The sequence below is a fragment of the Eschrichtius robustus genome, chromosome 3 (genome assembly GCF_028021215.1).
Source record: "Eschrichtius robustus isolate mEscRob2 chromosome 3, mEscRob2.pri, whole genome shotgun sequence".
NCBI lineage: Eukaryota > Metazoa > Chordata > Mammalia > Artiodactyla > Eschrichtiidae > Eschrichtius > Eschrichtius robustus.
In genome coordinates this window covers 125952281-125979521 of record NC_090826.1, presented here as the reverse complement: position 1 = coordinate 125979521, position 27241 = coordinate 125952281, and the positions used below count along the sequence as shown (strand labels likewise).

At 37.6% G+C, this 27241-nt stretch overlaps 1 protein-coding gene across 1 annotated transcript in view; it reads right to left on the bottom strand.

Moving 5' to 3' along the window:
- The window catches only part of TIPRL (TOR signaling pathway regulator), a 33348-nt gene extending 7144 nt beyond the window's left edge, over positions 1-26204 (bottom strand). Inside the window, exons 1-4 of the mRNA XM_068541206.1 lie at positions 25973-26204; positions 20188-20367; positions 19405-19504; positions 12110-12241 (exon numbers count right to left, since the gene is read on the bottom strand). Coding sequence (XP_068397307.1) covers positions 12110-12241; positions 19405-19504; positions 20188-20367; positions 25973-26076 — 516 coding nt within the window. The 5' untranslated portion in view covers positions 26077-26204. The remainder of the gene's footprint in view (positions 1-12109; positions 12242-19404; positions 19505-20187; positions 20368-25972) is intronic.
- Between the last annotated feature and the right edge of the window lie 1037 nt (positions 26205-27241).

The window sequence follows — 27241 nt, the reverse complement described above, 5'->3', positions numbered from 1 at the left end:
AATCACAATAGACTGAAACTACAAATCAACTACAAGAATAAAACTGGAAAAATCATAAATATGTATAGACTGAACAACATACTACTGAAATATTACTATTAGATCAATGAAGAAATCAAAGGAGAAATCAAAAATTACCTGAAGACAAACAGAAATGAAAATACAACATACCAAAATCTACAGGATACAGCAAAAGTAGTACTAAGAGGGAAATTTATAGCAATACAGACCTACCTCAAGAAACAAGAGAAATCTAAGCAATCTAACCTTACACCTAAAGGAGCTAGAAAAAGAAAAACAAATAAAGCCCAGAGTTAGTAGAAGGAAGGAAGTAATAGAGACAATATCGGGCACATTCAGGGTGGTATGGCCGTAGACAGAAGGAAGTAATAAAGAGCAGAGCAGAAATAAATGAAATAAAAACTAAAAAGATAATAGAAAAGATCAATGAAACTAAGAGCTGGTTCTTTGAAATGACAAACAAAATTGACAAACCGTTAGCTAGACTCACTAAGAAAAAGAAAGAGAAGGTCCTGATGAATCAAATCAGGAACGAAAGAGGAGAAATAACAATGGATACCACAGAAATACATAGGATTATAACAGAATATTATGAACAGCTATACACTAACAAATAGGACACCTAAAAGAAATAGACAAATTTTTAGAATCATACAAACTTCCAAGACTGAATCATGAAGAAATAGAAAATCTGAATAGACCAATCACTAGTACAGAGATGGAAACAGTAATCAAAAAGCTCCCAAAAAACAAAAAGTCCAGGACCAGACAACTTCACAGGTAAACTCTATCAAATATTCAAAGAAGATTTAACACCTGTCCTTCTCAAACTATTCCAAAAAATTGCAAAGAAGGGAACACTTCCTAAGTCATTTTTCAAGGCCAACATCATGCTGATACCAAAACCAGACAAAGACACTACAAAGAAAGAAAATTACAGGCCAATACCTCTGATAAACATAAATGAAAAAATCCTCATCACAATATTAGCAAAATGAAATCAACAATACAACAAAAGGATCATACACCATGATCAAGTGGGATTTATTCCAGGGATGCAAGGATGGTTCAATATATGCAAATCAATCAATGTGATACGCCACATTAACAGAATGAAGGAAAAAAACCACATGATCATCTCAATAGATGCAGAAAAAGTATTTGACAAGATTCAATACCCATTTATGGTTAAAAAAAAAAAACTCTCAAAAAAGTGAATAGCAAAGGAACGTACCTCAACATAATAAAAGCTATATATGACAAACCCACATCATACTCAATGGTGAAAAATTGAAAGCTATCCCTCTAAGATGAGGAAAAAACAAGGATACCCACTCTCACCATTCTTATTCAACATAGTATTGGAAGTCCTAGACAGAGCAATTAGGCAAGAAAAATAAATAAAAGGCATCCAAATTGGAAAGGCAAAAGTAAAACTGTCACTATTTGCAGTTGACATGATTTTATATACAGAAAACTCTAAAGACTACACACACACACACACACACACACACACAAACTATTAGAAATAATAAATGAACACAGCAAAGTTGCAGGATACAAAATCAGTATACAAAAATTTGTTGCATTTCTATGTGCTAATAATGAGCTGGCAGAGAAATTAAGAAAACAATCCCATTTACAATCACAACAAAAAGAATAAAATACAACTTTTCAAAATGTCCTTATTACATAAGCAATCTACAGATTCAATGCAAGCCCTATCAAAACCCCAAGGACATTTTTCATAGAAATAGAACAAAAAAATTCTAAAATTTATATGGATCCACAAAAGACCCTGAATAGCCAAAGCAATCCTGAGAAAAAAGAACAAAGCTGGAGGTATCATACTCCCTCTTTTCAAACTATATTTCAAAGCTATAATAATCAAAACAGCATGGTACTGGCAGAAAAAACAGATATATGAATCAATGGAACAGAACTGAGAGCCCAGAAATAAACCTACACATATATGGACAATTTATGACTAAGGAGCAAAGAATAAACAATGGAGAAAGGAAAGTCTTGCCAATAAATGGTTCTGGGAAAACTGGACAGTCACATGCAAAAAACAACAAAAAAAAAAGAGACTAGACTACTATCTCACACCATCACAAAAATTAACTCAAAATGGATTAAAGACTTGAATGTAAAACCTGAAACCATTAAATTCCTAGAAGAAAACATACGCAGTATGCTCTTTGACATTGGTCTTAGTAATATCTTTCTAGATGTCTCCTCAGGCAAGGGAAACAAAAGTAAAAATAAACAAATGGGATTACATCAAACTACAAAGCTTCTGCATAGCAAAGGAAACCATCAATAAAACAAAGACATCGAATGGAAGAAGATATTTGTAAATAATATATCTGATAAAGGGTATAATATTCAAAATATATAAAGACCTCGTAAAATTCAACAACAACCCAAAAACCAGACAACCCAGTTGAAAGATGGGCAGAGGAGATGAATAGACATTTTTCCAAAAAGACACACAGATGGCCAATAGGCACATAAAAAGATGTTCAACATCACTAATTATTAGGGAAAAGCAAACCAAAACCACAATACAATGAGAAATCACCTCACACCTGTCAGAACAGGTATTATCAAAAAGATAAGAAATATCTTATGCAAGGATATGGAGTAAAGGGAACACTCGTACACTATTGATGGGAATTTAAATTGGTGCAGTAACTATGCAAGACAGTATGGAGACTCCTAAAAAAATTAAGAATAGAACTACCATATTAACCAGCTATCCCATGTCTGGGTATCATCTAAAGAATATGAAAACACTAATCTGAAAAGACATCTGCACCCTTGTGTTCATCGTAGCATTATTTACAATAGCAAAGATATGGAAACAACTTAAATGCCCATGAACAGATGAATGGATAAAGAAGATATGGTATATATATAGAATGGAATACTACTCAGCCATAAAAATAGATGAAAGCTTGCCATCTGCAATAACATGGATGCACACTGAGGGTATTATGCTAGGTAAAATAAGTCAGATGGAGAAAGACAAATACAGCATGATTTCACTCATATGTGTAATATAAAAAACTAATAAACAAACAAAAACAAAATAAGTGAATAAACCAAACAAACAAACAAAAACACATAGATACAGATAACAGAGTAGTGGTTACCAGAGGGGAAGGGGTTGGGGGGAGGGCAAAATGGGTAAAGGGGAATCAACTGTATGGTGATGAATGAAAAATAAATTTTTGGTGATAAGCATGTTGTAAAGTATGCAGAAGTAGAAATACAATGTTGTCCACATAAAGCTTATATAATGTTATAAATCATTGTTAACTCAATAAAAAAATTAAATCTTTTTTAAAGATTGACATAAATTGGTGTGTGACAAGTACATATTAATTCATTACTGAATTCTGTCTAATCATCAGGGAAATGCAAATCAAAACCACAGTGAGATACCACCTCACACCTGTCAGAATGACTATCATCAAAAAGAACACAAATAACAAATGTTGCCAAGAATGAGGAGAAAAGGGAACCCTCGTACACTGTTGCTGGGAATGTAAATTGGTGTAGCCACTGTGGAAAACTGTATGGCGGTTTCTCAAAACACTAAAAATAGAACTGCCGTATGACTCAGCAATTCCACTCCTGGGTTTATACCCAAAAAAGCCAAAAACACTAATTTGAAAAAATACATGCACTCCAGGGACTTCCCTTGTGGTCCAGTGGTTAAGACTTCGCCTTCCAATGCAGGGGGTGCAGGTTCGATCCCTGGTTGGGGAGCTAAGATCCCACATGCCTTGCGGCCAAAAAAACAAAACACAAAACAGAAGCAATATTGTAACAAAGTCAATAAAGACTTTAAATATAGTCCACATCAAAAAAATCTTTAAAAAAAAAGAAAAAGAAAAAATACATGCGCTCCAAAGTTCATAGCAGCATTATTTACAATTGCCAAGATATGGAAGCAACCAAAGTTTCCATCGACAGATGATTGCATAAAGACGATATGGTAATATATATACAATGGAGTACTACTCAGCCATAAAAAAGAATGAAATTTTGCCATTTGCAGCAACAAGGATGGACTTGGAGTGCATTATGCTAAGTGAAATAAATCAGACAGAAAAAGACAACTGCTATATGATATCACTTACATGTGGAATCTAAAAAATACAACAAACTAGTGAATGTAACAAAAAGGAAGCTGGCTCACAGATATAGAGAACAAACCAGTGGTTACCAGTGGGGAGAAGGGATGGGGGAGGGGAAACACAGGGGTAGAGTATTAAGAGGTACAAACTATTAGGTATAAAGTAAGCTACAAGGATATACTGTACAACATGGGGAATATAGCCAATATTTTATAATAACTATAAATGGAGTATAACCTTTAAAAATTGTGAATCACTACATTGTGTACCTGTAACTTATATAATATTGTACATCAACTATACTTCAGTAAAATTTTTTTAAATAAAAGAGAATTGTGGGGCTTCCCTGGTGGCGCAGTGGTTAAGAATCCGCCTGCCAATGCAGGGGACACGGGTTCGAGCCCTGGTCCAGGAAGACCCACATGCCATGGAGCAACTAAGCCCGTGTGCCACAACTACTGAGCCTGCACTCTAGAGCCCGTGAGCCACAACGACTGAAGCCGGCACGCCTAGAGCCCGTACTCCTCAACAAGAGAAGCCACCGCAATGAGAAGCCCGCGCACCGCAACAAAGAGTAGACCCTGCTCGCCGCAACTAGAGAAAGCCCGCGTCCAGCAACAAAGACCCAACTCAGCCATAAATAAATAAATAAATAAATAAATAAATAAATATTTTTTTAAAAAGAGAATTGTGTCTACTTTTGAATATATTTGAAAGTTTTATAATAAAGGATTAGTAAAAAAAAAGGAAAAATATGTTTGACCATTTACTAAATAAATACTATCGTCTACTAAGTGTCAAGTTCTTATTATAGTAGGTCTTGGATTTATAAAAATAAAATACAATCTCAATTCTCAAGAAGTTTATCAAAGAGGGAAACAGTCAGACAGACAAAATGATGTGGTAGCTGCTATAACAGAGGTACACACAAGGTTCAATAAGCACTCAAAGAAATAAGTAGCTAAGCCTGCTGAAGAAAATCAGAGAAGGCAATCTTTGAGCTGACCATGAAAAGAAAAGCTGGGGTGGGAAGAAGAATTCTAGAAAGAGGAAACAGCATGTACCAAAAAAAGAAAAACAGTACTGAGGCATGAAATAGTAAGATACATTCAGGGAACTGCCTGTAATTCCAGACAAGCACAGGGCAATGTTAATGAAGAAAGAAGAAATAACAAGTATAACCTAGTAACCAAAGTAGCTTTACTGCCTGGAGAGTCACCAGCCACAGGCCAACCTCTCCTGCCCTAGGACCTTTCAATACCCTGTTCCCTGACCTGGAGTTGTTCTCCTGGCTAACGCTTACTTGTCCTTCAGATGTCAGAATAAATGTCACTTCTACGAGGAAGCCTTTCCTACTGTTTCATAATCACAGAGATTTCTTGTTATTCTCTCTCATAGTTCTCCATTACAAATGAATGAACATATCTGTAACCATATTCATTTATGTGTTTACGTGCTTAAGGCCTCTCTCCTCCACTTGGCTGTAGGCTCCACAACAGTGGGAATATCTGCTTTGTTCATCACTGTGTCCCTATTGCCTAAAAAAGTTGCTACCACACAGCAGGTGCTCATTAACTATTGACTGAATGAAACAGAGGCTAGAAGCTCTTTGATGGAGAAAAGGCTCTGAGTCAAAATGTATCCTGCAGGTTAACAACAACAGACTTAAGAGCAAGACTTGCGGTAATGAAGAGCTAGAGGAAGAACCTGACTTATGATCACTCAGTACCACAACAAATTGAGAAGCACATCATTAGCACTGACAGAGTGCTGTTTGTAATTACTGGAAAGACTTATTTGCAACATTTCTTCAGATTTCAAAATTAATTATTAACAGTCATACTGGGCACAACACGTGAAGCAAGTTGAAGTATCGTTTCAGCATGGCACAATGGGGAGACTAAGAATAAGGGACCAAGTTCTAGTCCCAATTCTACAATTCAGCTGTATATTTTAAGGCAGTAGTTCTCTCCAAGGAGACGTTTGGAAATTTCTGAGGGTGTTTTTCGTTGTCACAAAGATAAGCAGCCAATACTAACAATTAGCAGTTAAAGACCAGAGACATTAGATGTTCTGTAGTACCCAGGACGATCCTTTACAACAAAGTCCAATCCTGCATCCCACAAAACTGTCAAATATCTCACCTGGCATTTATGTGGGTGAAAAAAAAAAACTGATTTATAATTATCTGACGTTGGAACCTAATTCCATTTTACATATAAATATAAAATTCACTCAATTTCCAGGAAGACAATTACCTTGTAAATCAAGGGAAGATTATCCTTTGTTTTATTTGACACTTCACTAAGAGTCGTTCACCACTTTGAAAAATTACATCACTGATGACAGTCCCGATTGTGTTATCTGAGTCACTGACTGATACCTGGCATATCTGTCAGCCTACACTTGTAGCTGTCACGTTCACAGCGATTTAGTATGCAAATGTAAGTATCTGACTACTTATACAGTCATACTATGCGTTTACATATTGAAATTCCTATCATTTTATTCTAAATCAATTTTTAAATTTCCCTTTTATCTTATAATTAGAACACTATGTTGATTTATTATAAAGAAGGTGGCTTATATTATCTATGAATTTCTTTCAGGATAGTAAAAGGGAGAGGGTGCTTAAAGTATTTGGTTAAAAACAAAAATGGAGCAATGGGTCCGATAAGGTTGAGAACAACCAACTTAGAGCAAGTTTCTGAACCACCCAAAGTCTTCTCTTTCACCTACAAAGACAGGGGATGTAAAGAAACAATCTCTTGGGCCCTGTGTCTGTAAAATATGACAATTCTAAGGGACTACGCGTCCAATAAAAGCTACCTCTGCACAAGCATTGTAGAATTCTCTGTACACAGAGATGAAAGATATGTCCCTGCCCAGTATACTTGCACTCTAAATAGAACATGGGAGCAGAAGGCAGACAATGTTCACTCTTGACTCGACTCAGAATGGAATTAACCATTAGCTGTTAAAGCCATTACAGAACATCACAGTGCTGCCAGTATTTGGCAGATAGGAAATTAATTTTCTTTTGAAAGTTAAAAACTAACATTAGCACAAAAAGAGCCTCTCTTTAAATCTCTGTTAGAGCACAGCCCTACAAGCTGTAAGGCCTAACAAGGAAGTAGGTTAAGACACAAAATCCTAACCTGAAAACAAACATTGCTGAGAGAAGCTAATTTAGAAATACAAAAGAAAATTAATTTCTGAAACAAGTATCTCCTAATTAGATATATAGGTAATGCCACTCACACAAAGTTATCAAAACTCATAATAAATTCAGTGAAGCAAATCCAAAACATCCCAGGCCTCATGGTGCACAGAGCTCTAAATCTACTCTTTCCCACTAGGGAACTGTACCACAAAGAAATTATGATTATTTTTTAATAAAAGTTGTCTGGGTTGAAATTTGAAGGTGGAAAACACACTTTAAAACCTGAAACAGTTAAATAAATTAAGAGAATCTAAAAGGTTCAATCCAACAATATCAAGAATCTAAAGTACGTTATTTTGTTTATATAAGCATCTTCCACATTTCAACAGAATTTCTTTTCAGAGTGTTTTATAATTATTATGGAAACTGGAAAGCAAACATTTGTAATCAACTACTTTGCAGTTCTAAAAGAATAACTTTTTAGCCGTTTTCCGGCCAAGGTTAAAACACCAAATAAAAGCAATATATGTATTCTTTGTCCTATAGTGTTAAAAAACAAATAAATCTCTAATGTGCCTAGGAATTCTGATAAAACTCCAGGTTTAGGAATCACCGGCACAGAGGCTGACTTATCTGCATCCTGTTCTCCCTTCCTCCCATCAATATGGAAGAAGCATCTCTCTCTCTTAAGGCTAGTCCTTCTACTCATGATCTAGATCCTAGAAGATTAGGAACAAAGGCAGAGAGACAAACTTATCCATTGTATGATTGATGTAGGGCAAGTTACTTAATATTTCTGAAAATAAGAATAAGTATTCACTGCATAGAATTTTCAGGAGGATTAAATCAGATAACATAGAAAATTGTCTAGCAAGGTATCTGTGAGATAATAGAGAATCATACACTGGTCTCTACCCCTGGTTTCTGAAATAGGACTTCTGAAACCCTTATAAATTCCTAACCGATAAGAGCAGTAGAAGCAAGCACCTTTTGTTCTAATGAGGTGATTCTGGGTGGGCTCCTGGATGGGAGCTGGTACCCAGAAAGGCCAAGCCATGATGATAAGCTTGGAATTTCCAGGCCTACCTCCATTCTCCAGAGAAGGGAGAGGGGCTGGAAATGGAATTACTAATTGATCCTGCCTATGTGAAGAAGCCTCCATAAAATCCCAATAGCATGCGATTCAAAGAGCTTCCAGGCTGGTGAACACACCCACATACTGGAAGGACAATGCACCTCTACTCCACAGGGACAGATGCTCGTAGGCTTAGGACCTTCCCAGACTTCATCCTATGTATCTCTTCATCTGTATTCTTTAACACAGCAGTCCCCAACCTTTTGGCACCAGGGACCGGTTTCGTGGAAGACAATTTTTCCAGGGGGGGATGGCTTTGGGATGATTCAAGTGCATTACATTTATAATGCACTTTATTTCTATTATTATGACATTGTAATATATGATGAAATAATTATACAACTCACCATAATGCAGAATCAGTGGGAGCCCTGAGCTTGTTCTCACTTGCCACTCACTGATAGGGTTTTGATATGACTCTGCAAGCAATTGATTTATTATGGTCTCTGTGCAGTCAAACCTCTCTGCTAACGATAATCTGTATTTGCAGCCACTCCCCAGCGCTAGCATCACTGACTCAGCTCCACCTCAGATCATCAAGCATTAGATTCTCATAAGGAGCATGCAGCCTAGATCCCTTGCATGTGCAGTTCACAATAGGGTTCGTGCTCCTATGAGAATCTAATGCCATCGCTGATCTGACAGGAGGTGGAGCTCAGGTGATAATGCGAGCAATGGGGAGCGGCTGTAAATACAGATGAAGCTTCTCTCACTCACCCGCCCCTCACCTCCTGCTGTGCAGCCCGGTTGGGGACCCCTGCTTTAACATATTCTTTAATAAACTGGTAAACATAAGTGTTTCCCTGAGTTCTATGATCTGTTCTAGCAAATAATCAAATCCAAAAGGAGAATGTCATGGGAACCTCCAATTTGTAGCCAAGTCCAACAGAGGCTGTGGGTAACCTGGGGACCTACTACCTGCTATTGGCATCTGAAGGAGGGAGGGCAGTCTCATGGAACTGAGTCCTTAACCTGTGGGACCTGATGTTATTTCCAGGTAGATAATGTCAGAACTGGATTAAATTGTAGGACATCCAGCTGGTGTCACAGAATTGCTTGGTGCTGGGAAAAAACTCACACATCTGGTGTCAGAAGTGTTGTGAGTGGGATAGTAGTGTGAGAGTAAAGGAGAAACACAGGAGAAGACTGGAGTTTTTCCAATCAGTCTCACATACAGCAAAGGCTCAAAGCCTTCCTCTTCCTCCCATACTCATCCTCAGAAACCTCACTCCATCCATTTTCACCCCTTTCTCTACAAGTCTACAAGTGAGTCCTTCCTGTACCTAAACATGCTAAAGTCTTCCCCGTATTTAAAAACACAAACACACACGCGCCTCTGTCAACCTCATGTTCTCTCTTAGCTACATCTGTTTCCCCTCCTATACCAGTAAGCTTTAGGAAAGTTTGGTCTATATCTACACTTTGTCTCCACCTCCACATCTTTCATTTACCCCCTAAGTATGTAACTTACCTTGATCTTGCCATGGTGAAGAACAATATCCTAATTGCTAAAACCAATAAACAAATGTTTTAGTCTAGTGGACACCATCCCATTCTAAACTTATTAAGATCTCTTTTCAGCATACTGAACTCCATGCCAGCCTTGAGAAGTTCTACTCCCTTCACTTCCCAGGCACCACATTCCTGGTTTCTCACCTACATCCACATTTACCAGCCTAATCTTTGCTTCTATAAGAAAGAACTTCATTTGTCCATACCCTATTGCCTCTAAGCCAGAAATTATGGCATTTATTTTATTTACAGCAATATCTGTTACATTCCGAGAAAGAAACCAACCCAGAAAGGAAGTTCACTATTCTAATGAAATCCTTCCAGGCATTCTTAAAATGGAACCCTATCACATAACTTTTTAAAAGTTACACTAGGTAAGAAGAAAGCATTTTAAGATGATGCTACGCTTCAGTTTGAGACTTACTATTTACTCTGATACACACATAATACATTTATGCCCATACCCTCTCCAACTCCTTCAGCTGCAAAAAACACATGCTCCCTACATACCTATCCACTTGCATACACTGTAGACTATCTACCCACTTGGATACAAATGCACATCCAGATATGCAAACTCATAATGAACATTCAACACAGTCAATTCCGTAGGTAGGTAGACAAGTGGAAAGGTACATGACTGGATGAGCTGGAGAATGAACAAATCTAAATGACAAGAGATAAACTGGGGGAAAGTTATAGGTGAACAAGGAGCAATCATCTAATGCTAGAATAATGATATATGTTAGATGGTACAAAGAAAACTTTGTCACTAATTAGTGTCACAACCTTAGATAAACTAACTTTTTGGATCTCATCTATAGAGGCTAGACTAAATGATTCTCTAAAAATTCATTACAATTCCAAAATCCTATGATTCTACAGAAAAACTCAGCTTAAAACACATTTATTGCTGTTTTTGACTTATTGTTTTCATTCTTTACTATTATTTAAATCACAGTATCCATAATCATGCTCCAAGAACAATGTTTGATGCTGGGGCCCTTGTCTTTGGCAGTCGTTATGATAAGTGCTGTGATAGAGGGGTTAAAAAAAAAAGTACTTATAGGAGTATGGTAAAGGGATATTTGACTCTGCCTAGGGGAGCTGTGGAAGGCCTTACAGAGGAGGTGACATTTTAGCTGGATCTTAAGGATAAGGCATTTAATAAAAAGTTTCAGTTGAAGTTTCTCTGGGAAGTGTTAGAAACCCAATTATAACCTAATAGTAAACAAATAGGGGATCTATTTATTATTCTTTTTTATCATGTTCCACCAATAACACTGTTAATGGAAGTAGTCTGTCCTCCGCTGGTAGAAAAGAATACGAAAAAAAAAAAGAGGGAATTAACACTTGTCATTTCTGTTTTCCACTTCTATGCTGGAGACTAAAGTGTATTTTAATGGTGCACTGAAATTCTGACACATGGGTGACTTTTTAAAATGACATCCAGGGGCTTCCCTGGTGGCACAGTAGTTAGGAATGCACCTGCCAATGCAGGGGACACGGGTTCGAGCCCTGGTCCGGAAAGATCCCACCTGCCGCGGAGCAACTAAGCCTGTGCACCACAACTACTGAAGCCCGCCTGGAGCCTGTGCTCCGCAACAAGAGAAGCCACCGCAATGAGAAGCCCACGCACCGCAACGAAGAGTAGCCCCTGCTCGCCGCAACTAGAGAAAGCCTGCGTTCAGCAACAAAGACCCAATGCAGCCAAAGATTAAAAAAATAAAGTAAAATAATTTTTAAAATAAATAAATAAAAATAAAATAAAATGACATCCACTGTGCTGTCTGCAGATCCTTTCAATTATCATTTTTAATTCAGAAATGTGAAAATTGAGCCACAGTTTTCATTTAAATTAAGTAATAAACAAACAGCAAAGTAGCCAGACAGGTCTACAAAAAAATGATTTGCTAAAGTCTTAACAATATACAAAATACACAGAATACAACATATAAAATATGTAAGATTTTGTGAATTTTATGATGGATATTAATAAGATGTATTCTAGACCCAAGTGAAACTTTACATGACATCACGTTAAGATGGTATGATTTCAAGTTAGTCTTGTATTTCTGACCAATGGTAAAAATGGAAGAAGTTAATTTTAAACACATTCACAATACTCACAATTTTCACACTCAGGCTTGAAACTCCATGATCGTGAAGTTCATCCTCAAACAGGAGAACTTCTTCAAAAAACTTAATCTGTTCTCTGGCTTTCAATTTCTCTGTATCTATATGATCTGTTGTAGGTACAACCTAAAAGAAAAAATATAAGAAGGGGCACATAAAAAAAAAAATTTGACAGCTTTCCTACCAGTATTTTCTGCATAGCCAGAGCACCCGGTTCTAAATTTGGGTGTTATCAGTAGACACGAAAAACGAGATATATGCCTTGTCCCTGAAAAACCTAAGATGTCTGATACTATAGCTTCACAACAGAGAGTCAAAATTCATCGTCTTTCATATGAAAATCATTAAATAGAACACATTAAAATCAAGTGCTCTATTGTGACTATGAGAAAAATTAACCATCTGAAAATTAGTCAATGTGATGAACTACTACTATCACAGAAGTTCAAAGCAGTTTTGTGCCGTAAAAGTCTACTTTTACGACATTTATTTGGAACTTAAAAAAATTTTTTCCCATTAGAATGATGTTATATATTTTAGATCCCCAAATCTACAAACAAAGGTGTTTTAAATACTGAGGTAAATAAGAACTTTCAGAGAAATTCTAAGGGAAACTCCTAGCATTCCAAAGGGCATTAGAGGATACTGGCTATTTTTTCAAAGTATTATTTTGCAGCCCCCGACACAAACATACATAACCCAACAAAAGCACCAACAATCTCAAGGCAGGTCACATCAGTAGCTCACTAAATCCAAGTGTCTCCTAATAGTAACATGAAAGTATGATTTGTGATACCATTCTTTACTACATTCAATTTCACTACAAAATGTTCAGCTTTTCAATTCTTTGACATAGTTGTATCATAAATAAACACAACAATGCTTGTCAAACCATAAGAATTCAGTAAATGGTAGCTATTATTTTACTTTACTTAGTAGCTATGACTAGGTCATTTGTTTGACTCATGGATAGAATTAAGAAATGAAGAGTAGTTTCAGAAAACTGGACAAGAATTAGAAAAATATGATACGGATGTCCAAGAGATTACATAGATTTTGTGGGAAAATGATCTTAGGGAGTATTAAGTGATGCAGAGGGGGAAAAGGTTGCTACGAAAGAAACCAGCAGTTTGTATGCGATTCCCAAGAGATGAAAAAAATGTCCATAGTTCTTCCATGTTTACCTACAGATAACATTTTAGCCCTCTGCAATTTTATACCAATATGTGTCTAGATCAGACATGAGACCACACGTGAAGGTGAAATTCGGAGTGGGGAAGGAATGTGAGGGATAGGGATAGGGCAGCATATAATCAGTCTCTTGCATCACTTGCATGTTTGTGATCTATTTAAGACCAACGTTGGTGCCTCTAGGATTCCCTAAGAGCATAAAACTTTAGTTACTATTAAATAAACACAACTTCTAAATTCCTTACTTTTTAATTAGTTTTAGTTCAAAGGAACACATCTGAAAATCCTCCTTATAGATACATCTGACTTCCAAAAAATTAATCATTACATGAATTTTCTCATTAGTAAATGGCTACTTCACTAATATTTCATATATGCCTTCAGTAAGTGACTGGTGAACATGAATCCATCAGTTTTGCCATTTACTTGTTCTTATAAAATGTTTGAAAGAGAAAGACAAAAAATAATTAGATAACACATGGATTAGGGAAATTCAATATATTTAACTTATCTATATACTATTTTCTTCATTCATAAGGACAAATATGTCTAAAACTTTGTATTTATTTGCCTTTTCTCTTCCTCAACTCCACTTATCTCCTCTCTGAACTCAAGCATCTGAAAAGAAAAGGTAAAACAGCTACACTTAAGACATATGGAACATTTTTGGCTTCTGGTATTGTCAAAATAAGTAACCTGGACAAACCCTCTTGCTGAAGACAATTTAAAAAGCTGGATGAAAAAACAAACAGTTCTTAAAAGCATTATACGGACAAGGCACTAAAGAATGACTGGGCTGATATCTGGAAGAGGACTGGAGCCCAGAAAAGTGAAAGTGAGCCTACAGTTTTCCGGCTTTGGCCTTGAGGCATCAGCAATGACTGGACAGAGGAGAGGCTGAGCTCTGCTGGCGCCATAACTGCTCAGTATTCACTAAGGGCAGAGGCCTTGGAGAATTCCTTGCCCTGCTCCCAATTTTGGGATGACATCTCAAAGTGCTACACTGGTTGCACAGCTTCTTATATTACACGCCCAGTAAACCTCAAACTCCGGCCCCATACCAGAGGTTAGCAAACTAAGACTTCCAGGCCAATGTGTCCTGCCACCTATTTTTATATGAACTGCAAGCTGAGAATCCTTTTTACATTTTTCAAATGACTGGGGGAAATTTTTTCTTAAGAATATTTCATGTCACATAAAAATTATATGAAATTCAAATTTCCATGGCCATAAAAAAAATTTTACTGAGAAACAGCTATACCCGTTCGTTTGCATATTGTCTATGTCTGCTTTCGACTACAGCAGCACAGCTGAGTAACTGCAACATAAACTCTATGGTCCTCAAAGCCTGAAATACTTACTATCTGGTCCTTTACAGAAACAGTTTGCAAACCTATGCCCTTGACTATGAATGCCCTCAGCTGCCCACCAGAAATAAACAAAAATCCTCTGTGGAGGGAAAACAGGATTCAAAGAAAAATAAGAAGGCATATTAGGAGTCTAGACACCATAAATCGGAACCAACAGAAATAACAAGACAATAAAAGACACTGGGGACTCTAGATGTTGAAAATATGAGGCCCAAGCTGTAAAACAACAATGTACACTAGTTTCAAGGAAATAAAAGCTAAGGTTGAAAATTTCAAAAGATACTAGGAAATATTTTTTTTAAAAGAACTATGATCGGGAAGGGTCCTGCTTGTGGGTGCTCACAATGTTCTACTTCTTTCCCTGGGTGGTTACATTTTACAATTCATTAAACTCTACCTTCATGTTTTATGGACTTTTCTAAGTTATTCCACAATTTTTAAAAAGCTTAAAAAACATACGGAGCACTACAAATATTCTTGATACATTACAAGAAAAATAAGTCCTGGTCACATCTTTCAAGTGGAACCTCCCTCACATCAGATGGAGGCTTATAATAAGGAAATTACTTGACATAAATATTTTTAAATTTATCATATAAAGTTAATTAACAGCAAATGCTAAGAACCCTATGTTAAATTCCTTTTTTAAAAACTGCTGAAAGTAGTGTGTGTGTGTGTGTGTGTGTGTGTGTGTGTGTACATCCCATTAGGAACATACAGTGAAATTGCTATGTTTTACAATGATTTTTCTTTTTTAAAAATATGGAGATATAACTCCCATATTATACAATTTACCCTTTTAAAGTGTACAATTCAGTGGTTTTTAGTATATTCACAAGACTGTGCAGTCACCACTATTATCTTATCCAGAACATATCATCACCCCAAAAAGAAACCGCCATACCCATTAGCAGTCACTCTCCATTCCCCACGTCCCCCAGCCTCTGGAAGCCAATACTCTAATTTCTGTTTCCATAGATTTGTTTGTTCAGCAAATCATTCTGGAATCATATACATGTACCCTTGTGTCTGGCTTCTTTCACTTAGCATAATGTTTCCAAGGTGGTAGCATGTATCAGTGTTTCCTTCCTTTTTCAGGACTAAATAATATTCCACTGTCTAGATATACCAGTTCTGTTTATCCACCAATGAATATCTGGGTGGTTTTCACATTTTAGCTATTATGAGTAATGCAGCTATGCATATTCATGTACAGGTTTTTATGTGGATATACAGTTTTCAATTCTCTTGAGTGTATACCTAGGAGTGGAATTGCTCGGTTACATGGCAATCATGTTTAACTTTTTTTCTAATTGCTGGCAAAAAAAAAAAAGGCATAACAAGAAATCTACCATCTTAACCATATTTAAGTGTACAGTTCAGTAGTGTAAATTATATTCACATTGTTGTAAGATGGATCTCTAAAACTTTTTCATCTTGCAAAACTAAAACAGTACCAGAATTGTTAACCCATACCTCTGAGGAAAACAACTATCAACAAGCATACAGTACTCATATGTAGTTCCTTTTGCCTTTTGTCTTATAAACTCTGTTCATTTCCAATGTTTATGCCAGCACATTCCTGCCCTAAAGTTATTTTCAAAAGCTCAAGATATTAAAGATGATATACAAATGGCCAACAAGCATAGTGATGTTCAACATCACCAGTCATTAGGGAAATGCAAATCAAAACCTCTCATACACTGCTGGTGGGAATGTAAAATGGTACAGCCGCTATGGAAAATAGTACAGGGGTTCCTCCAAAAATTAAAAATAGAATTACCATATGATCCAGCAATTCCACTTCTGGGTATATATCCCCCAAAAAATGAAAGCAGAATTTTGAAGAGAGATTTGCACACCTATGTTCATAGCAGCACTATTCACAATAGCCAAGAGGCAGAAGCAACCCAAATGCTCACTGACAAATGAATGGAAAAACAAAATGTGGTATATACATACAATGGAATATTACTCAGCCCTAAAAAGGACGGGAAGTCTGACACATGCCACAACATGGATAAACCCTGAGGACATTATGCTAAGTGATATAAGCCAGTCACAAAAAGACAAATAATGTACGATTCCACTTATATGAGGCATCTAGAATAGTCAAATTCACAGAAAGTAGAAAGGTGACTGCCAGGTGCTGGGAGAAGGGAGAAATGGGGAGTTGCTGTTCAATAGGTATAGAGTTTCAGTTTTTCAAGAGGAAGAAGTTCTGGAGATTAGTTGCACAACAACATGAATATACTTAACAGTGTTTAATACACTTAGAAATAACTAAGATAGTAGATTTTGTTACATATTTTTTTACCACAATGAAAAAAAAAGGAAAAAAGAAAGCTCAAGATACTGAATCACACTAAGTTGGGCAAATGTTCCAATGTGCTTTAAAAAAAAAAGCTTTTTTAAACGCATGAACACCAAGCATGTTTTATTCCCAAAAAGCAGTATCAATAGAAGAGGCAGTCTTCTACTTATATTTTCCTGCATATTCAATTTATTTATTTAATAAGAAAGAAGAAAACAGCCAAACGTTGATAGGTTACTATAGGCCAGGTACATATTAGGCATTTGACCTGTTTTCTCATAACATTCTCATACCATAATCTGAGAGAAGCGCCTATGGTAGCCCAGACAACAAATGACAAGGCTGGATATGAATCCAGCCAGGTCAGTACAACTCTGTGACTGGCTCTCTCCTCTTACACCATGCTACAACTCAGAGTAATAGGCTAAACAACCTAAAGAGTGAGAAAACATCAAACACACACACACACACCCCAACAGGCCCCAGCAACTAAAAACCAAGAATTTACGGGCAAAGGAAAGGCTTCATTCTAATGCCTCATTCTCTGATATTCTTACTGTACACATAAAATACCTTCTCCCACACAGGCATACACTTCCTATACATACCAGGGCTTCTGAATAGTGTTTTAAGGAAGAGCTGAAGGATTAAATAATTTAAAATCTCAAATAATATTACAGGCCAAAAAATCTTTAGGTATTAAAACAAAGTTAAAAGTAAAAAATGTTCCTATGAAAGTGATCTTCCACATATAACAAATGTGCTTAACAAGAAGCTCTAACATCGGTGTTATGTTACTAAGAGACACATACTTTGAGATCTTGAACCCATTTCTTCGTCTACAAAATAAGGATAAAAATGCCTATCTTACAAGACTATTTTGAGAATTAAGCAACAAAGTCCTAACAATTTTACCTGGAAAATAGTCACTCTATTTTTTAAGGCAATAAAGGAACACATTCATCAGCTCTGTTTAGACCATAAAGCAAGGGTAAATACTATTTAGACAATATAGCTACTTTTACTCTTGGTATTTCAATAATATTAACTTAGTTGCCTTGACATTTGAGATACGATATTATCATAATAATAGCAGCTGCCATTTATTAAGATCTTATTGTGTTAACAGACACTGTGCCATAAACACTTAATACATGTTATCTTATTTACTACCTCACAACTGATATTATCCCTAGTTTACCAAAGTGAGAACTAAGGCTTAGCAAAGATTAAATTGCTTTTCCAAGCTGTTAAGTGATGGTGCTGGGATTTGAACTCAGGTTTGCCAAACCCAGAGCTCCTTACCACTAGTGAGTGGTTGATCACATTGACATTTGTCAGCAACACCTTAGAACAAATCACATGACAGGCTGAAGTGCCAATAAAGGGTACTGAGCACATGCCTTTCACCCCCTACTACTCTCACACTCCCTGTCTCTACTGCCGTGGATCTTGGTCCTCGATCACAGTTAATGCTACTTCATAGCCTCCAGGAGGCTTCTGTAAGTCAGCCCACAAAGTAAATCATCATCGTTATTGCATTGGGTTAAAACAAGCTCTCGTTTCCTCACTCCTTGCAATGAAATATCAAAAGGCCTACACACTTTGCAAAGTTTTTCAATCAGGAGTGAAAAGAAAGAAAATTAATCTATGAAGTATTAATGGACTAGAAAAACCTTCCTCCCCCATTAGACTGTAATGGAAGGATTTTTTTGTCTGTTCCCTGCAGTATCCATGGCTCTATGTAGCTAAGCTCCCAATATGAGGCCTACCAATTCCACCTTCCTGGTGTCATTTACGAAGTGAGATTCACAAAGTGAATCTCTTCTTAAGCAGGGCTTACACAGATGCAACTTAACATTAATACAGAGACTTAGAATTCATTGAGAACTTTCCCGTAGATTATCTTGTATCTGCTGTGAGGTAGATATTTCTGTTTATCCAATTTACTGATAAAACAGAACCAGACAGATTAAATAACTTGCCTGAAGTCACACCAGGTTCACACATAGTGTAGGCAGAACAATAATCCAAGCTGTCTGACCAAAATTTCTATCTGCCCACATATCTGTTCATCTATAAAACTGTAAGCTACTAGCTAGCAGGTTCTGCCTAAATCACCTAATACATTACACCAAGAACAGATACATTTTAATGCTTCTTGATAGCGATAATGATAACATTAAGACAGTCTGCCATTGCTACCAACCACATTTTTAGCAAAAATTGTTCCACTATGGCTTTCTTTTATTTTGTGCTGATAATCAACAAGCAAAATCCCTTTACATTAGGTTCTGAAGCCTCGCACAATAGAAAGTAAAGTAGCAGCGTAAAATAACCCATTACTGGAAAGTTCTAACACTGAAACTGTCCAAGGCAATCAACGACTCATAAAAGCAAAAACTAAGATTTACCTTTAGCTTAAGTGATTCTCCAAGGAGCGTCCCCTTATAATCGGTTGTATAGGTCCAATCATACGGTTTCACAACCTCCTTAGAGTGCTCACCCTCCGTCCTCAAATACCAAAGTGAGAGGATCAGTCAGCGATGCAGAGCATAGATCATCTGTATTCATATATCACACCAAATCACATTCGACAGGTAATATAAACTATCCTACTAAATACATAGACTTGTCATAATTCGCTAACACAAGATCCGTCTTAGTTTTTCTGCACATTTATTGTTATTTAACTTGTCATGCACTGATAATGTAGTCTCTCCAATTAATCTGTACACTGCCTGAGGACATGGTTTAAAGGCTTATACTTTTTTCAAAGAACCTAGTACATAATAGGCACAAAGTAAATAACTGCTGATTTGATTATGAAAGAAAATACATTTTTCTTAATTTCAATGCTCCTCAAATTTTCAATGCAAATCATAAGTAAACATTGTTCTTCAAAAATAGGAACATTAAAGTACACAGTGTAATGCCTCTTCACTAAAGAACACTGAAAGCTCAAAAAAGTAAACCCTACATAGCTCAGCTCAATTGTAATTCAATTTAATTCAAGAAGTATTCAAGAGTGGGGTAATTAATCTCCATTTTATGGATGAGAAAAATGAACTCTAGAATGATTCAACTATCAGATTTAATAATAGTGCTAGCTATTCTAATAAAATACACATATCACAACTGAATATTTTTTCAACTCTTTTCTTTTTTGTTTAACCCATAACTACCCAGATTCTCACCTGCTTTCCTGCCACTCTTCAGCACAGGCTACTTTAAGCATTCCTTGGTAGTTGTTCACACATCTTAATGCATCTGTAGCATTGAACTCAATCCCAAAGCCAGAGCCATGCTGGATTCTTAAAACGTTGTCTCCAAACATCATTTCAGGGAGAGATGGCATATGCAATTCATCAGCTAACCTATGTATAACCAAAAGTCAGCAGGATTATTTTGTATCACTGTTGGCACTTTTGCTTCCTTTTGATCCCCACAGAATACCTTCTACTCCTAAATGAGTTAAATAATACATGATTTAATAAAATGATATATTTGTAAAGTCTATAAATGGTTTCATCATCCATTCTCTCTGTGTATATCTTTTTGGCACTGTATTAGGTAGTGGGCTAAATAAGACAGATAATAAACAAATACAAATAAATACACAATATAATGTCAGCTAGTAACAAGTGATATATAAAAATTAAAGCAAGGTGATGGGGGAGGCACTGTTTTAGGTAGCATGATCACAGATCACATCTGAGACAGTTGAATTTGAGCCTCAAAACTACCCTGTGAGCTAAGAAAGGCTCAGAGAGTTTAAGCAGCTAACTCAAATCACAGAGCCAGTTAAGTGGTAACACCAGGCCTATTTCCATTATATTAGACTGCTTTATAAAGACTTGGACCTCATCTAGCTAGCCTCATTACATAAGAAAGTTATATTAGACATACTATAAGACCAGGATCACAAATTATTAACCCACAGATGTGTTTTGATTAGCCTACACAATATATTTTTTAATATTTGAAATAACTGGCAAAATTATTGAGGTGCCAATAAAAATTGAGAGATTTTTGAGAAATCTGGACTTCTAGTTTCTCTTAAAAAAAAAAAAAAAAAGACTTGGCGACATTGGACCTGTATTTGCACGTGACACCAACTGGCTGGAGCTGAGTGGAGGTTGCCCCCTTCAAGTGGGGCATGGGCTCTCTGGTTCACCAGTCTCCTTGGCCCTTTAAAAGCTGAGTCTGTGACCCCTGTTATAAAGACTTTTAAGTGGCTACTCGTTACTTCTGAAAAAAGTGGGTCAATGTATAGGTTACCATGCCTTATGACCCCAACACCTGAGTTACAACCGGGACTTTCAACTTAGGGATGAAAGTTTGGCTTCTCAACCAATGGCAATTATCTATGGGCTGGCAGGAACCCCTGAATTTTAGCCTGAGAACTCTGCCCGATACACTCATGCTGAATTGAATAACGGCCAATTAAACTTACTCTGATCCCTCTTTTTATAAGTCTGAATGACAGTTAAATGAAGCACAGACCAAGAGACATGGCATGACACAGAACCATGAGGTAGAGAAGAGGGGAGAGTGAAATTTTTAAGTAATAGCAAGAGACGCTGATAGAGCCAAGTAGAGACTGAGAAATAAGGGTAACAAGAAGATTAGATACATCTGTAGTTGGGGCCACAAGAACTGCTGTTCATTTTCTGAGCTAATTCCTGTGTTTAATTATTTCCTCATGTATTATTAAATTCTCATCACTTGAGGCAACACGGGGGTGGGGGGGTGGACGGGAGTCTCCGTTCCTTGCAACCTGAAAGCACAACTAACACAGAGGTTCCATGGAAGTGATTTTCCAGTTATCTTATGTACCAATTTTTTTCTGTTTATTGATTTTGGAAAATTTTCAAAATGTATTGTACACTTCTCTTTGTTTTTAAACAAAACATATAAAATGTTATTTTACCTTTTCTTGCTGACCAGAGATCATCATATTTAACAATCTTGTAAGATAATGTCCTCAAGTTCAATTGAGTGTGTATACCTCTAGCTGCTCTAGAATGTAGGTATCTGCCCCTGAAGCACCCTCATCCCTTTTTATTTGGTCTCTTATCTATCAAAGGATAGAAAAGCAAACAATCACACTCCTTAAAATTGCATAATGAATAAAAAGAGAACATGAAATATGCTAACCATTTATTAGGGCAAAGTGACTATATGGAACTCTTTTCCTTCCTTACATTTCCAACATGGTTACAATCATACAGTATGCAATAGTCAAAAGTGTAAATATGCTTTGAACGAAGTTCTAAGGGATCCTGAACAAAGCACAGAATTTTAGTGCAAGTGTTCTATGATAGCTACTTTAGCAGAACAGAAGGCTTTCTTTTCTTTTTTCTTTTTTTAAGACTTCTGGATTTTTGAACAGCTACATAGTTATATTTGTTAGGTAAAGTAAAATAATGCTATATTGAAGAATATATTCTTACATAAAACTAACAAAGGATCTATGCATATCCCAAGACCACAATTACTCTCTTTCCAATTGCTTTAAATCTATTTCCAATCAGACACACCAATCAAGTCTTGTATATATATTAAAAACAAACAAGCAAAAAACCCTGCATAAACAAATTAAAATACTTAAGCCTTAAATGGAAAAAATACTGATTCTTATTATAAACATCTACTTCATTCCTGGATCATCAAAGCCCCACCACTTTCAAGAATAAAGATGGGTTCTAATTCCACCATGACTGCCCAGGAGAGGACTTAATGCACCACAGTCCCATGTTTCCATAAGCTTCCGATCTCTGGTGAACTTTTTGTTCTTACACAACAATTATATTAATTTTGGCTATGAAGAAAAGATAGCAATTAAAGATCCTGTTTCTTGTAGGAAAACACCTTCGCCAGTAAAATTCTCAACTTGTTGCAAGCTTTAAAAAAAAGCAAAAGCACCCACTGAGGGAAACAAGCACTTGCTCACTTGATTTTCAGAAGAACTGCATCAATTTACATTCCACCCTGGGGCAAAAATTAAGAAAAAAGTACCAAGAACTTAATCAAATTTATATTCTTTGACCCAAAATATCAGCTTTGGGAAATCTGTAATATAGAAATAATCCCCAATGCAGGAAAAAAAATTATACACATTAATACTCATAATCATCTTATTTTTAATAGAAAAAGAAATACTCTAATTATAAAGAAATAAATGGTTATGTAAACTATAGTATATCCATATGATGAAATATTATGGAATCATTAAAAATACTTAAAGGGAGAATATAATAATGGAGAAAAATGCTTATGATACAATAGTAAAGAAAAAAACAGGCACACTGTATGTTTATTTTATCTCTGTGTTTATGTATATGTGCACATATCAGTAATCTAACCTTTTAAGTTGCACATCTTTAGTATGATAGCTAACAACATTAATTTTTCATCATAAATTTAAGTGAAATTTATTCTTTTGTTATTAGGAAGTAGAAAATATTAAATACTAGAGAGATCAACACTCCCATGCAAATGTCCATAGACATATGAATGGATAAAGAAAATGTGGTTTAAAAAAAAGAAACAAAAAGCAAAGAAATAAGAAAAGAAAATGTGTTTTATACATACAGTGGAATACTATGCAGCCTTTAAAAAGAAAGAAATTCTGCAATTTGTGACAACATGGATGAAACCTGAGGACATTATGCTAAGTAAAATAAACCAGTCAAGTAGTAAAGTTCTAACCACTTTACTGGATAATGCATACCAAATATGAACTAATGTAAGATGTGATTCTTTGGATTTTTCCCAACATATCTGGAAAAATCTGGTAGTCCTATGAAATATTCCAGTCATATATGTAAAAGAATCACTGCCACTAACTTAACACTTCTTCAAACGTCCTAAATTCCGAGTATCTTAAACACAGGCCAAACACAGAGTATCTTAACCCCATTTCTAATGTCAAGCTTCACCATTAACAAATAGGTAGGACCATTTATAAGGCAAGGAAGACAGGAAGCCTCTATGGGATTAAGATGCCTTAATTCATTAAAGGAAGTTTCGTTAATCCAAAATTTCCCCTAATTCATTTATATAGCACCCAAGAGGTTTCTATACCCTAGGGCAAGGCATCACAGAAAAATTTAGGATGGGAGCAGATAAGCCTTTCTTTTGTCATAAGGAAAAAGGACTAAGTATACTCAGGCAGAGCTGTTTCAGAAATAATAAACAAGGAGATTAAAGATCGGGAATTTGATTCCCTTAGAACTCTCCATGCATCCAGCACCTCTTAGGGAGTCTGTAAGTAAATTATATGGGTAACCACAATTTGAAGCTGACTGCTTTATATAACACAATTATATATATGGTGCAATATGTAACAGAGAAAGTTATATGGAGAGGAAAACTCAGAGAGTAACTCAGTCTGTGGTGGGATGAAGGGAATTTTTTCCCTTTCTTTTCTGTATTTTCTCAATTTTTCTTAGTAACTCTGCAAGAATGTTACTTTTTTTTTTTTTTTTTTTCAATTAGGAAGCTAAACATCCTTTCATGACTCTCCTCTCTTCCCTGGTCACTTCCCTCTGCCTAAATCTTAAAATGTCCACGCTCCCTAGGGTTCCATCTCATGACCTTTTCCTTTTCTTCTGGATAACTTCTAGATGATCTTAATTCACTCCCAAGGCTCCAGGTATCAACTATAAGCTGATGATTCCCAACCTAAATCCATGGACAAGTCATCTTTTTTAAACTCCAAAATAAACGCCTAAGACACCTCCACTTTATAACCTACACACAACTCATATTTCAACAAAACTAAACTCATCCCCTGTCCAACATCTGCCCCCAATCTGCTCTTCCTCCTGGGTTTCTCACCTTGTCCAATGGCAATGAAATCTTGCCAAGGGTATGGATTCCTCCTTTTTCCTTCCTCCTATCAAGTGGCCATCAAATTCAGGGACTTAATCTTCTAAAACCTCTCCTCTCTCCCCTTCTAACTGGTTTCCTTACCCAGTCCTGCAGCCCACCAATCCATCCTCCACATCACCTCCAGAGAAATCTTTCAGAGTATACATCTGATAATGTCGATCCTTTGTGTAAAATGGCACCCGGTGGTAGTTAGATAAAATTCAAAACTCCTGAGGCTGGCATAAAAGTTCTCTCAGTGGTATCTCCACTGCCCAGGGGCCTACCTGCCTCTGGCTTCTCACTACAGTACTCCCCCTCTGATACCTCACACGCCAATCACACAGAAACAGTTCTTCATGGCTCCCACTCTCTCTGACCCACCGGCTTGCCACGTGCCCCCGGACCCCGCCCCCACCCCGACTTTGTCAAGATTCAGTTCAGGCATCACAAACGCATCACAGCTGTCACTCTCCCTGGCCTTTCGGCTTTACACATGCCCCCAGCCCCACCCCATCCCACCGACTTTATCAAGATTCAGTTCAGGCATCCCAATTTCCCGGATGCCTTGTTCCCTTAAACAATCTCAAATAACCCTGCATATACACCTATATCAATTCACACTGTATTATAATTGTCTGTCTCTCTCACAAGACTGTGAATTCCTCGAGGCAGAGGCTGTCTTTCATCTTCTGTATCTCACGTGCCTGGCACGGCCTCTGATATGCTAAAAACCAAGCATATATATCATCCCCGTTATTAACCCCTAAGAAAACAGGTCATAGCCACCCAGAAAGAAATAGTCTAAAGGTGGCGCAGGCTGCGGCAGGTAGAGACCTACGGGAGGGGAAAGTCCACTGTAACAATCATGCTCTGCTCAAACCCAGGCGAGTGACAATTTCACGAAGGCAGCGCCTGGCGGCCCGAACCGAAGGACAGGAGGTGGCGAAAAGAATATTTCCTGGTGTTGTCAATTCAAAGGTCCCGTCCGGAGGGACCCGAGCCTCCGCCCCCCAGAGAAGGGCTGGGGCTCCGCCGAGCTCGCCCTGCCTCCCACCCAGGCCCAGCTCCCCGGCTCGCGTCCGAATCCCAGCCCCGGAGCCTCACTTCTCCACATCCGCTGATTTCATGATGTGGGTCTTGGACGCCGTCAGCTTCCAGGGCCCGAAGGAGAAGTCCTGGTGGCTGCTCTGGAAGCCGTGGATCATCATGGCCGCAGCGGGGCCCGCGTGGGCCACACGGAACAGACTGGAGCAGCGGCGGCAGCGGCAGCTGCGGCCGACACCGGTCCCTCTGCCTCCCCCCGACCCAGCCCCCTCGGCTTTCGAGCCGTTACCATGCCCGGCCCCGCCCCGCCCCCTGCCGGCCTACCCGGACGGAAGCCCTCCTTTCCGCCTTCTTCTCCGCCCCTCGGCTTTTTGCTTCCGGGACCAGTTGCCAAGGTTGTGTGACCCACGTCTTACGTCACGACGCACCTGAGAAAAGGAGGGGAGAAACTGCTGAGAGGCGAGGCTCCGGCAGCAGGGGGTGTGGTCAGGGGCGCACCGCCCCCTGAACTCACTGGATGACGTCGTCTTGGGGCATTTCAAGGAAGGTCAGTGTTGGAAAAGGCGGCTACAACGTGATGCTAGACGACTTTGCAAAGCAGGCCATTACCTCTCATGTTGGCGAATTGGTGTAGAGAGGAAATGCCCTACATTTTTCCGTTGAGGACAAAATTTTAAAATCACTTAGAGTTTAGGAGCTTCAGCATCAAGTGCTGCAAGACAAGTGGACATCTAGCTACTATGGACTAAGACTCTTATCAAAAATTTCATCCTTCAGACATTTCAAGACTTTCCTGGTCTAGCTATTACCTAAGCACCTGTTACAGTGGAAACAACACTGGAGACCTGGTGCTACATACTCTTTTGCAGCGCTGTTTTGTGCATCCTTGGCAAACCACTTAACTAATGATTCGGCTTCAGCTGCCTCAAAATGATGTACTTTGCTGTTAGGGCATCTCCCAAACCTTTCTTTCTGGCCTCATTTCCAGCAACTGCCTCTCAGCCCTATCCACCTGCACTCAGCCCTACCTCTGCGCCCTTACTCTTGCTGTTGTATCTGCTTGAAACTGTCATACTCAAACCTGTCCCATTTCAAACTCAACCTGGCACCTTTTAAAAATATAGATACTCCAGTCCCCATGCCTTTCCCTAGACTGGAATGATCTTCCTTGGAATGATACACCTCCTTCAAAAGGCTTTTCCTGAACCCTGGAGCTGTATTTAATCACTTCTTCCTCTGAGCCAACATGTTGATTTAAGTGAACTTCACTCATTCCAGTTATCACTGTTTATTCATTAAACCAAATGAATGTCGAAATGTGAGCACCTG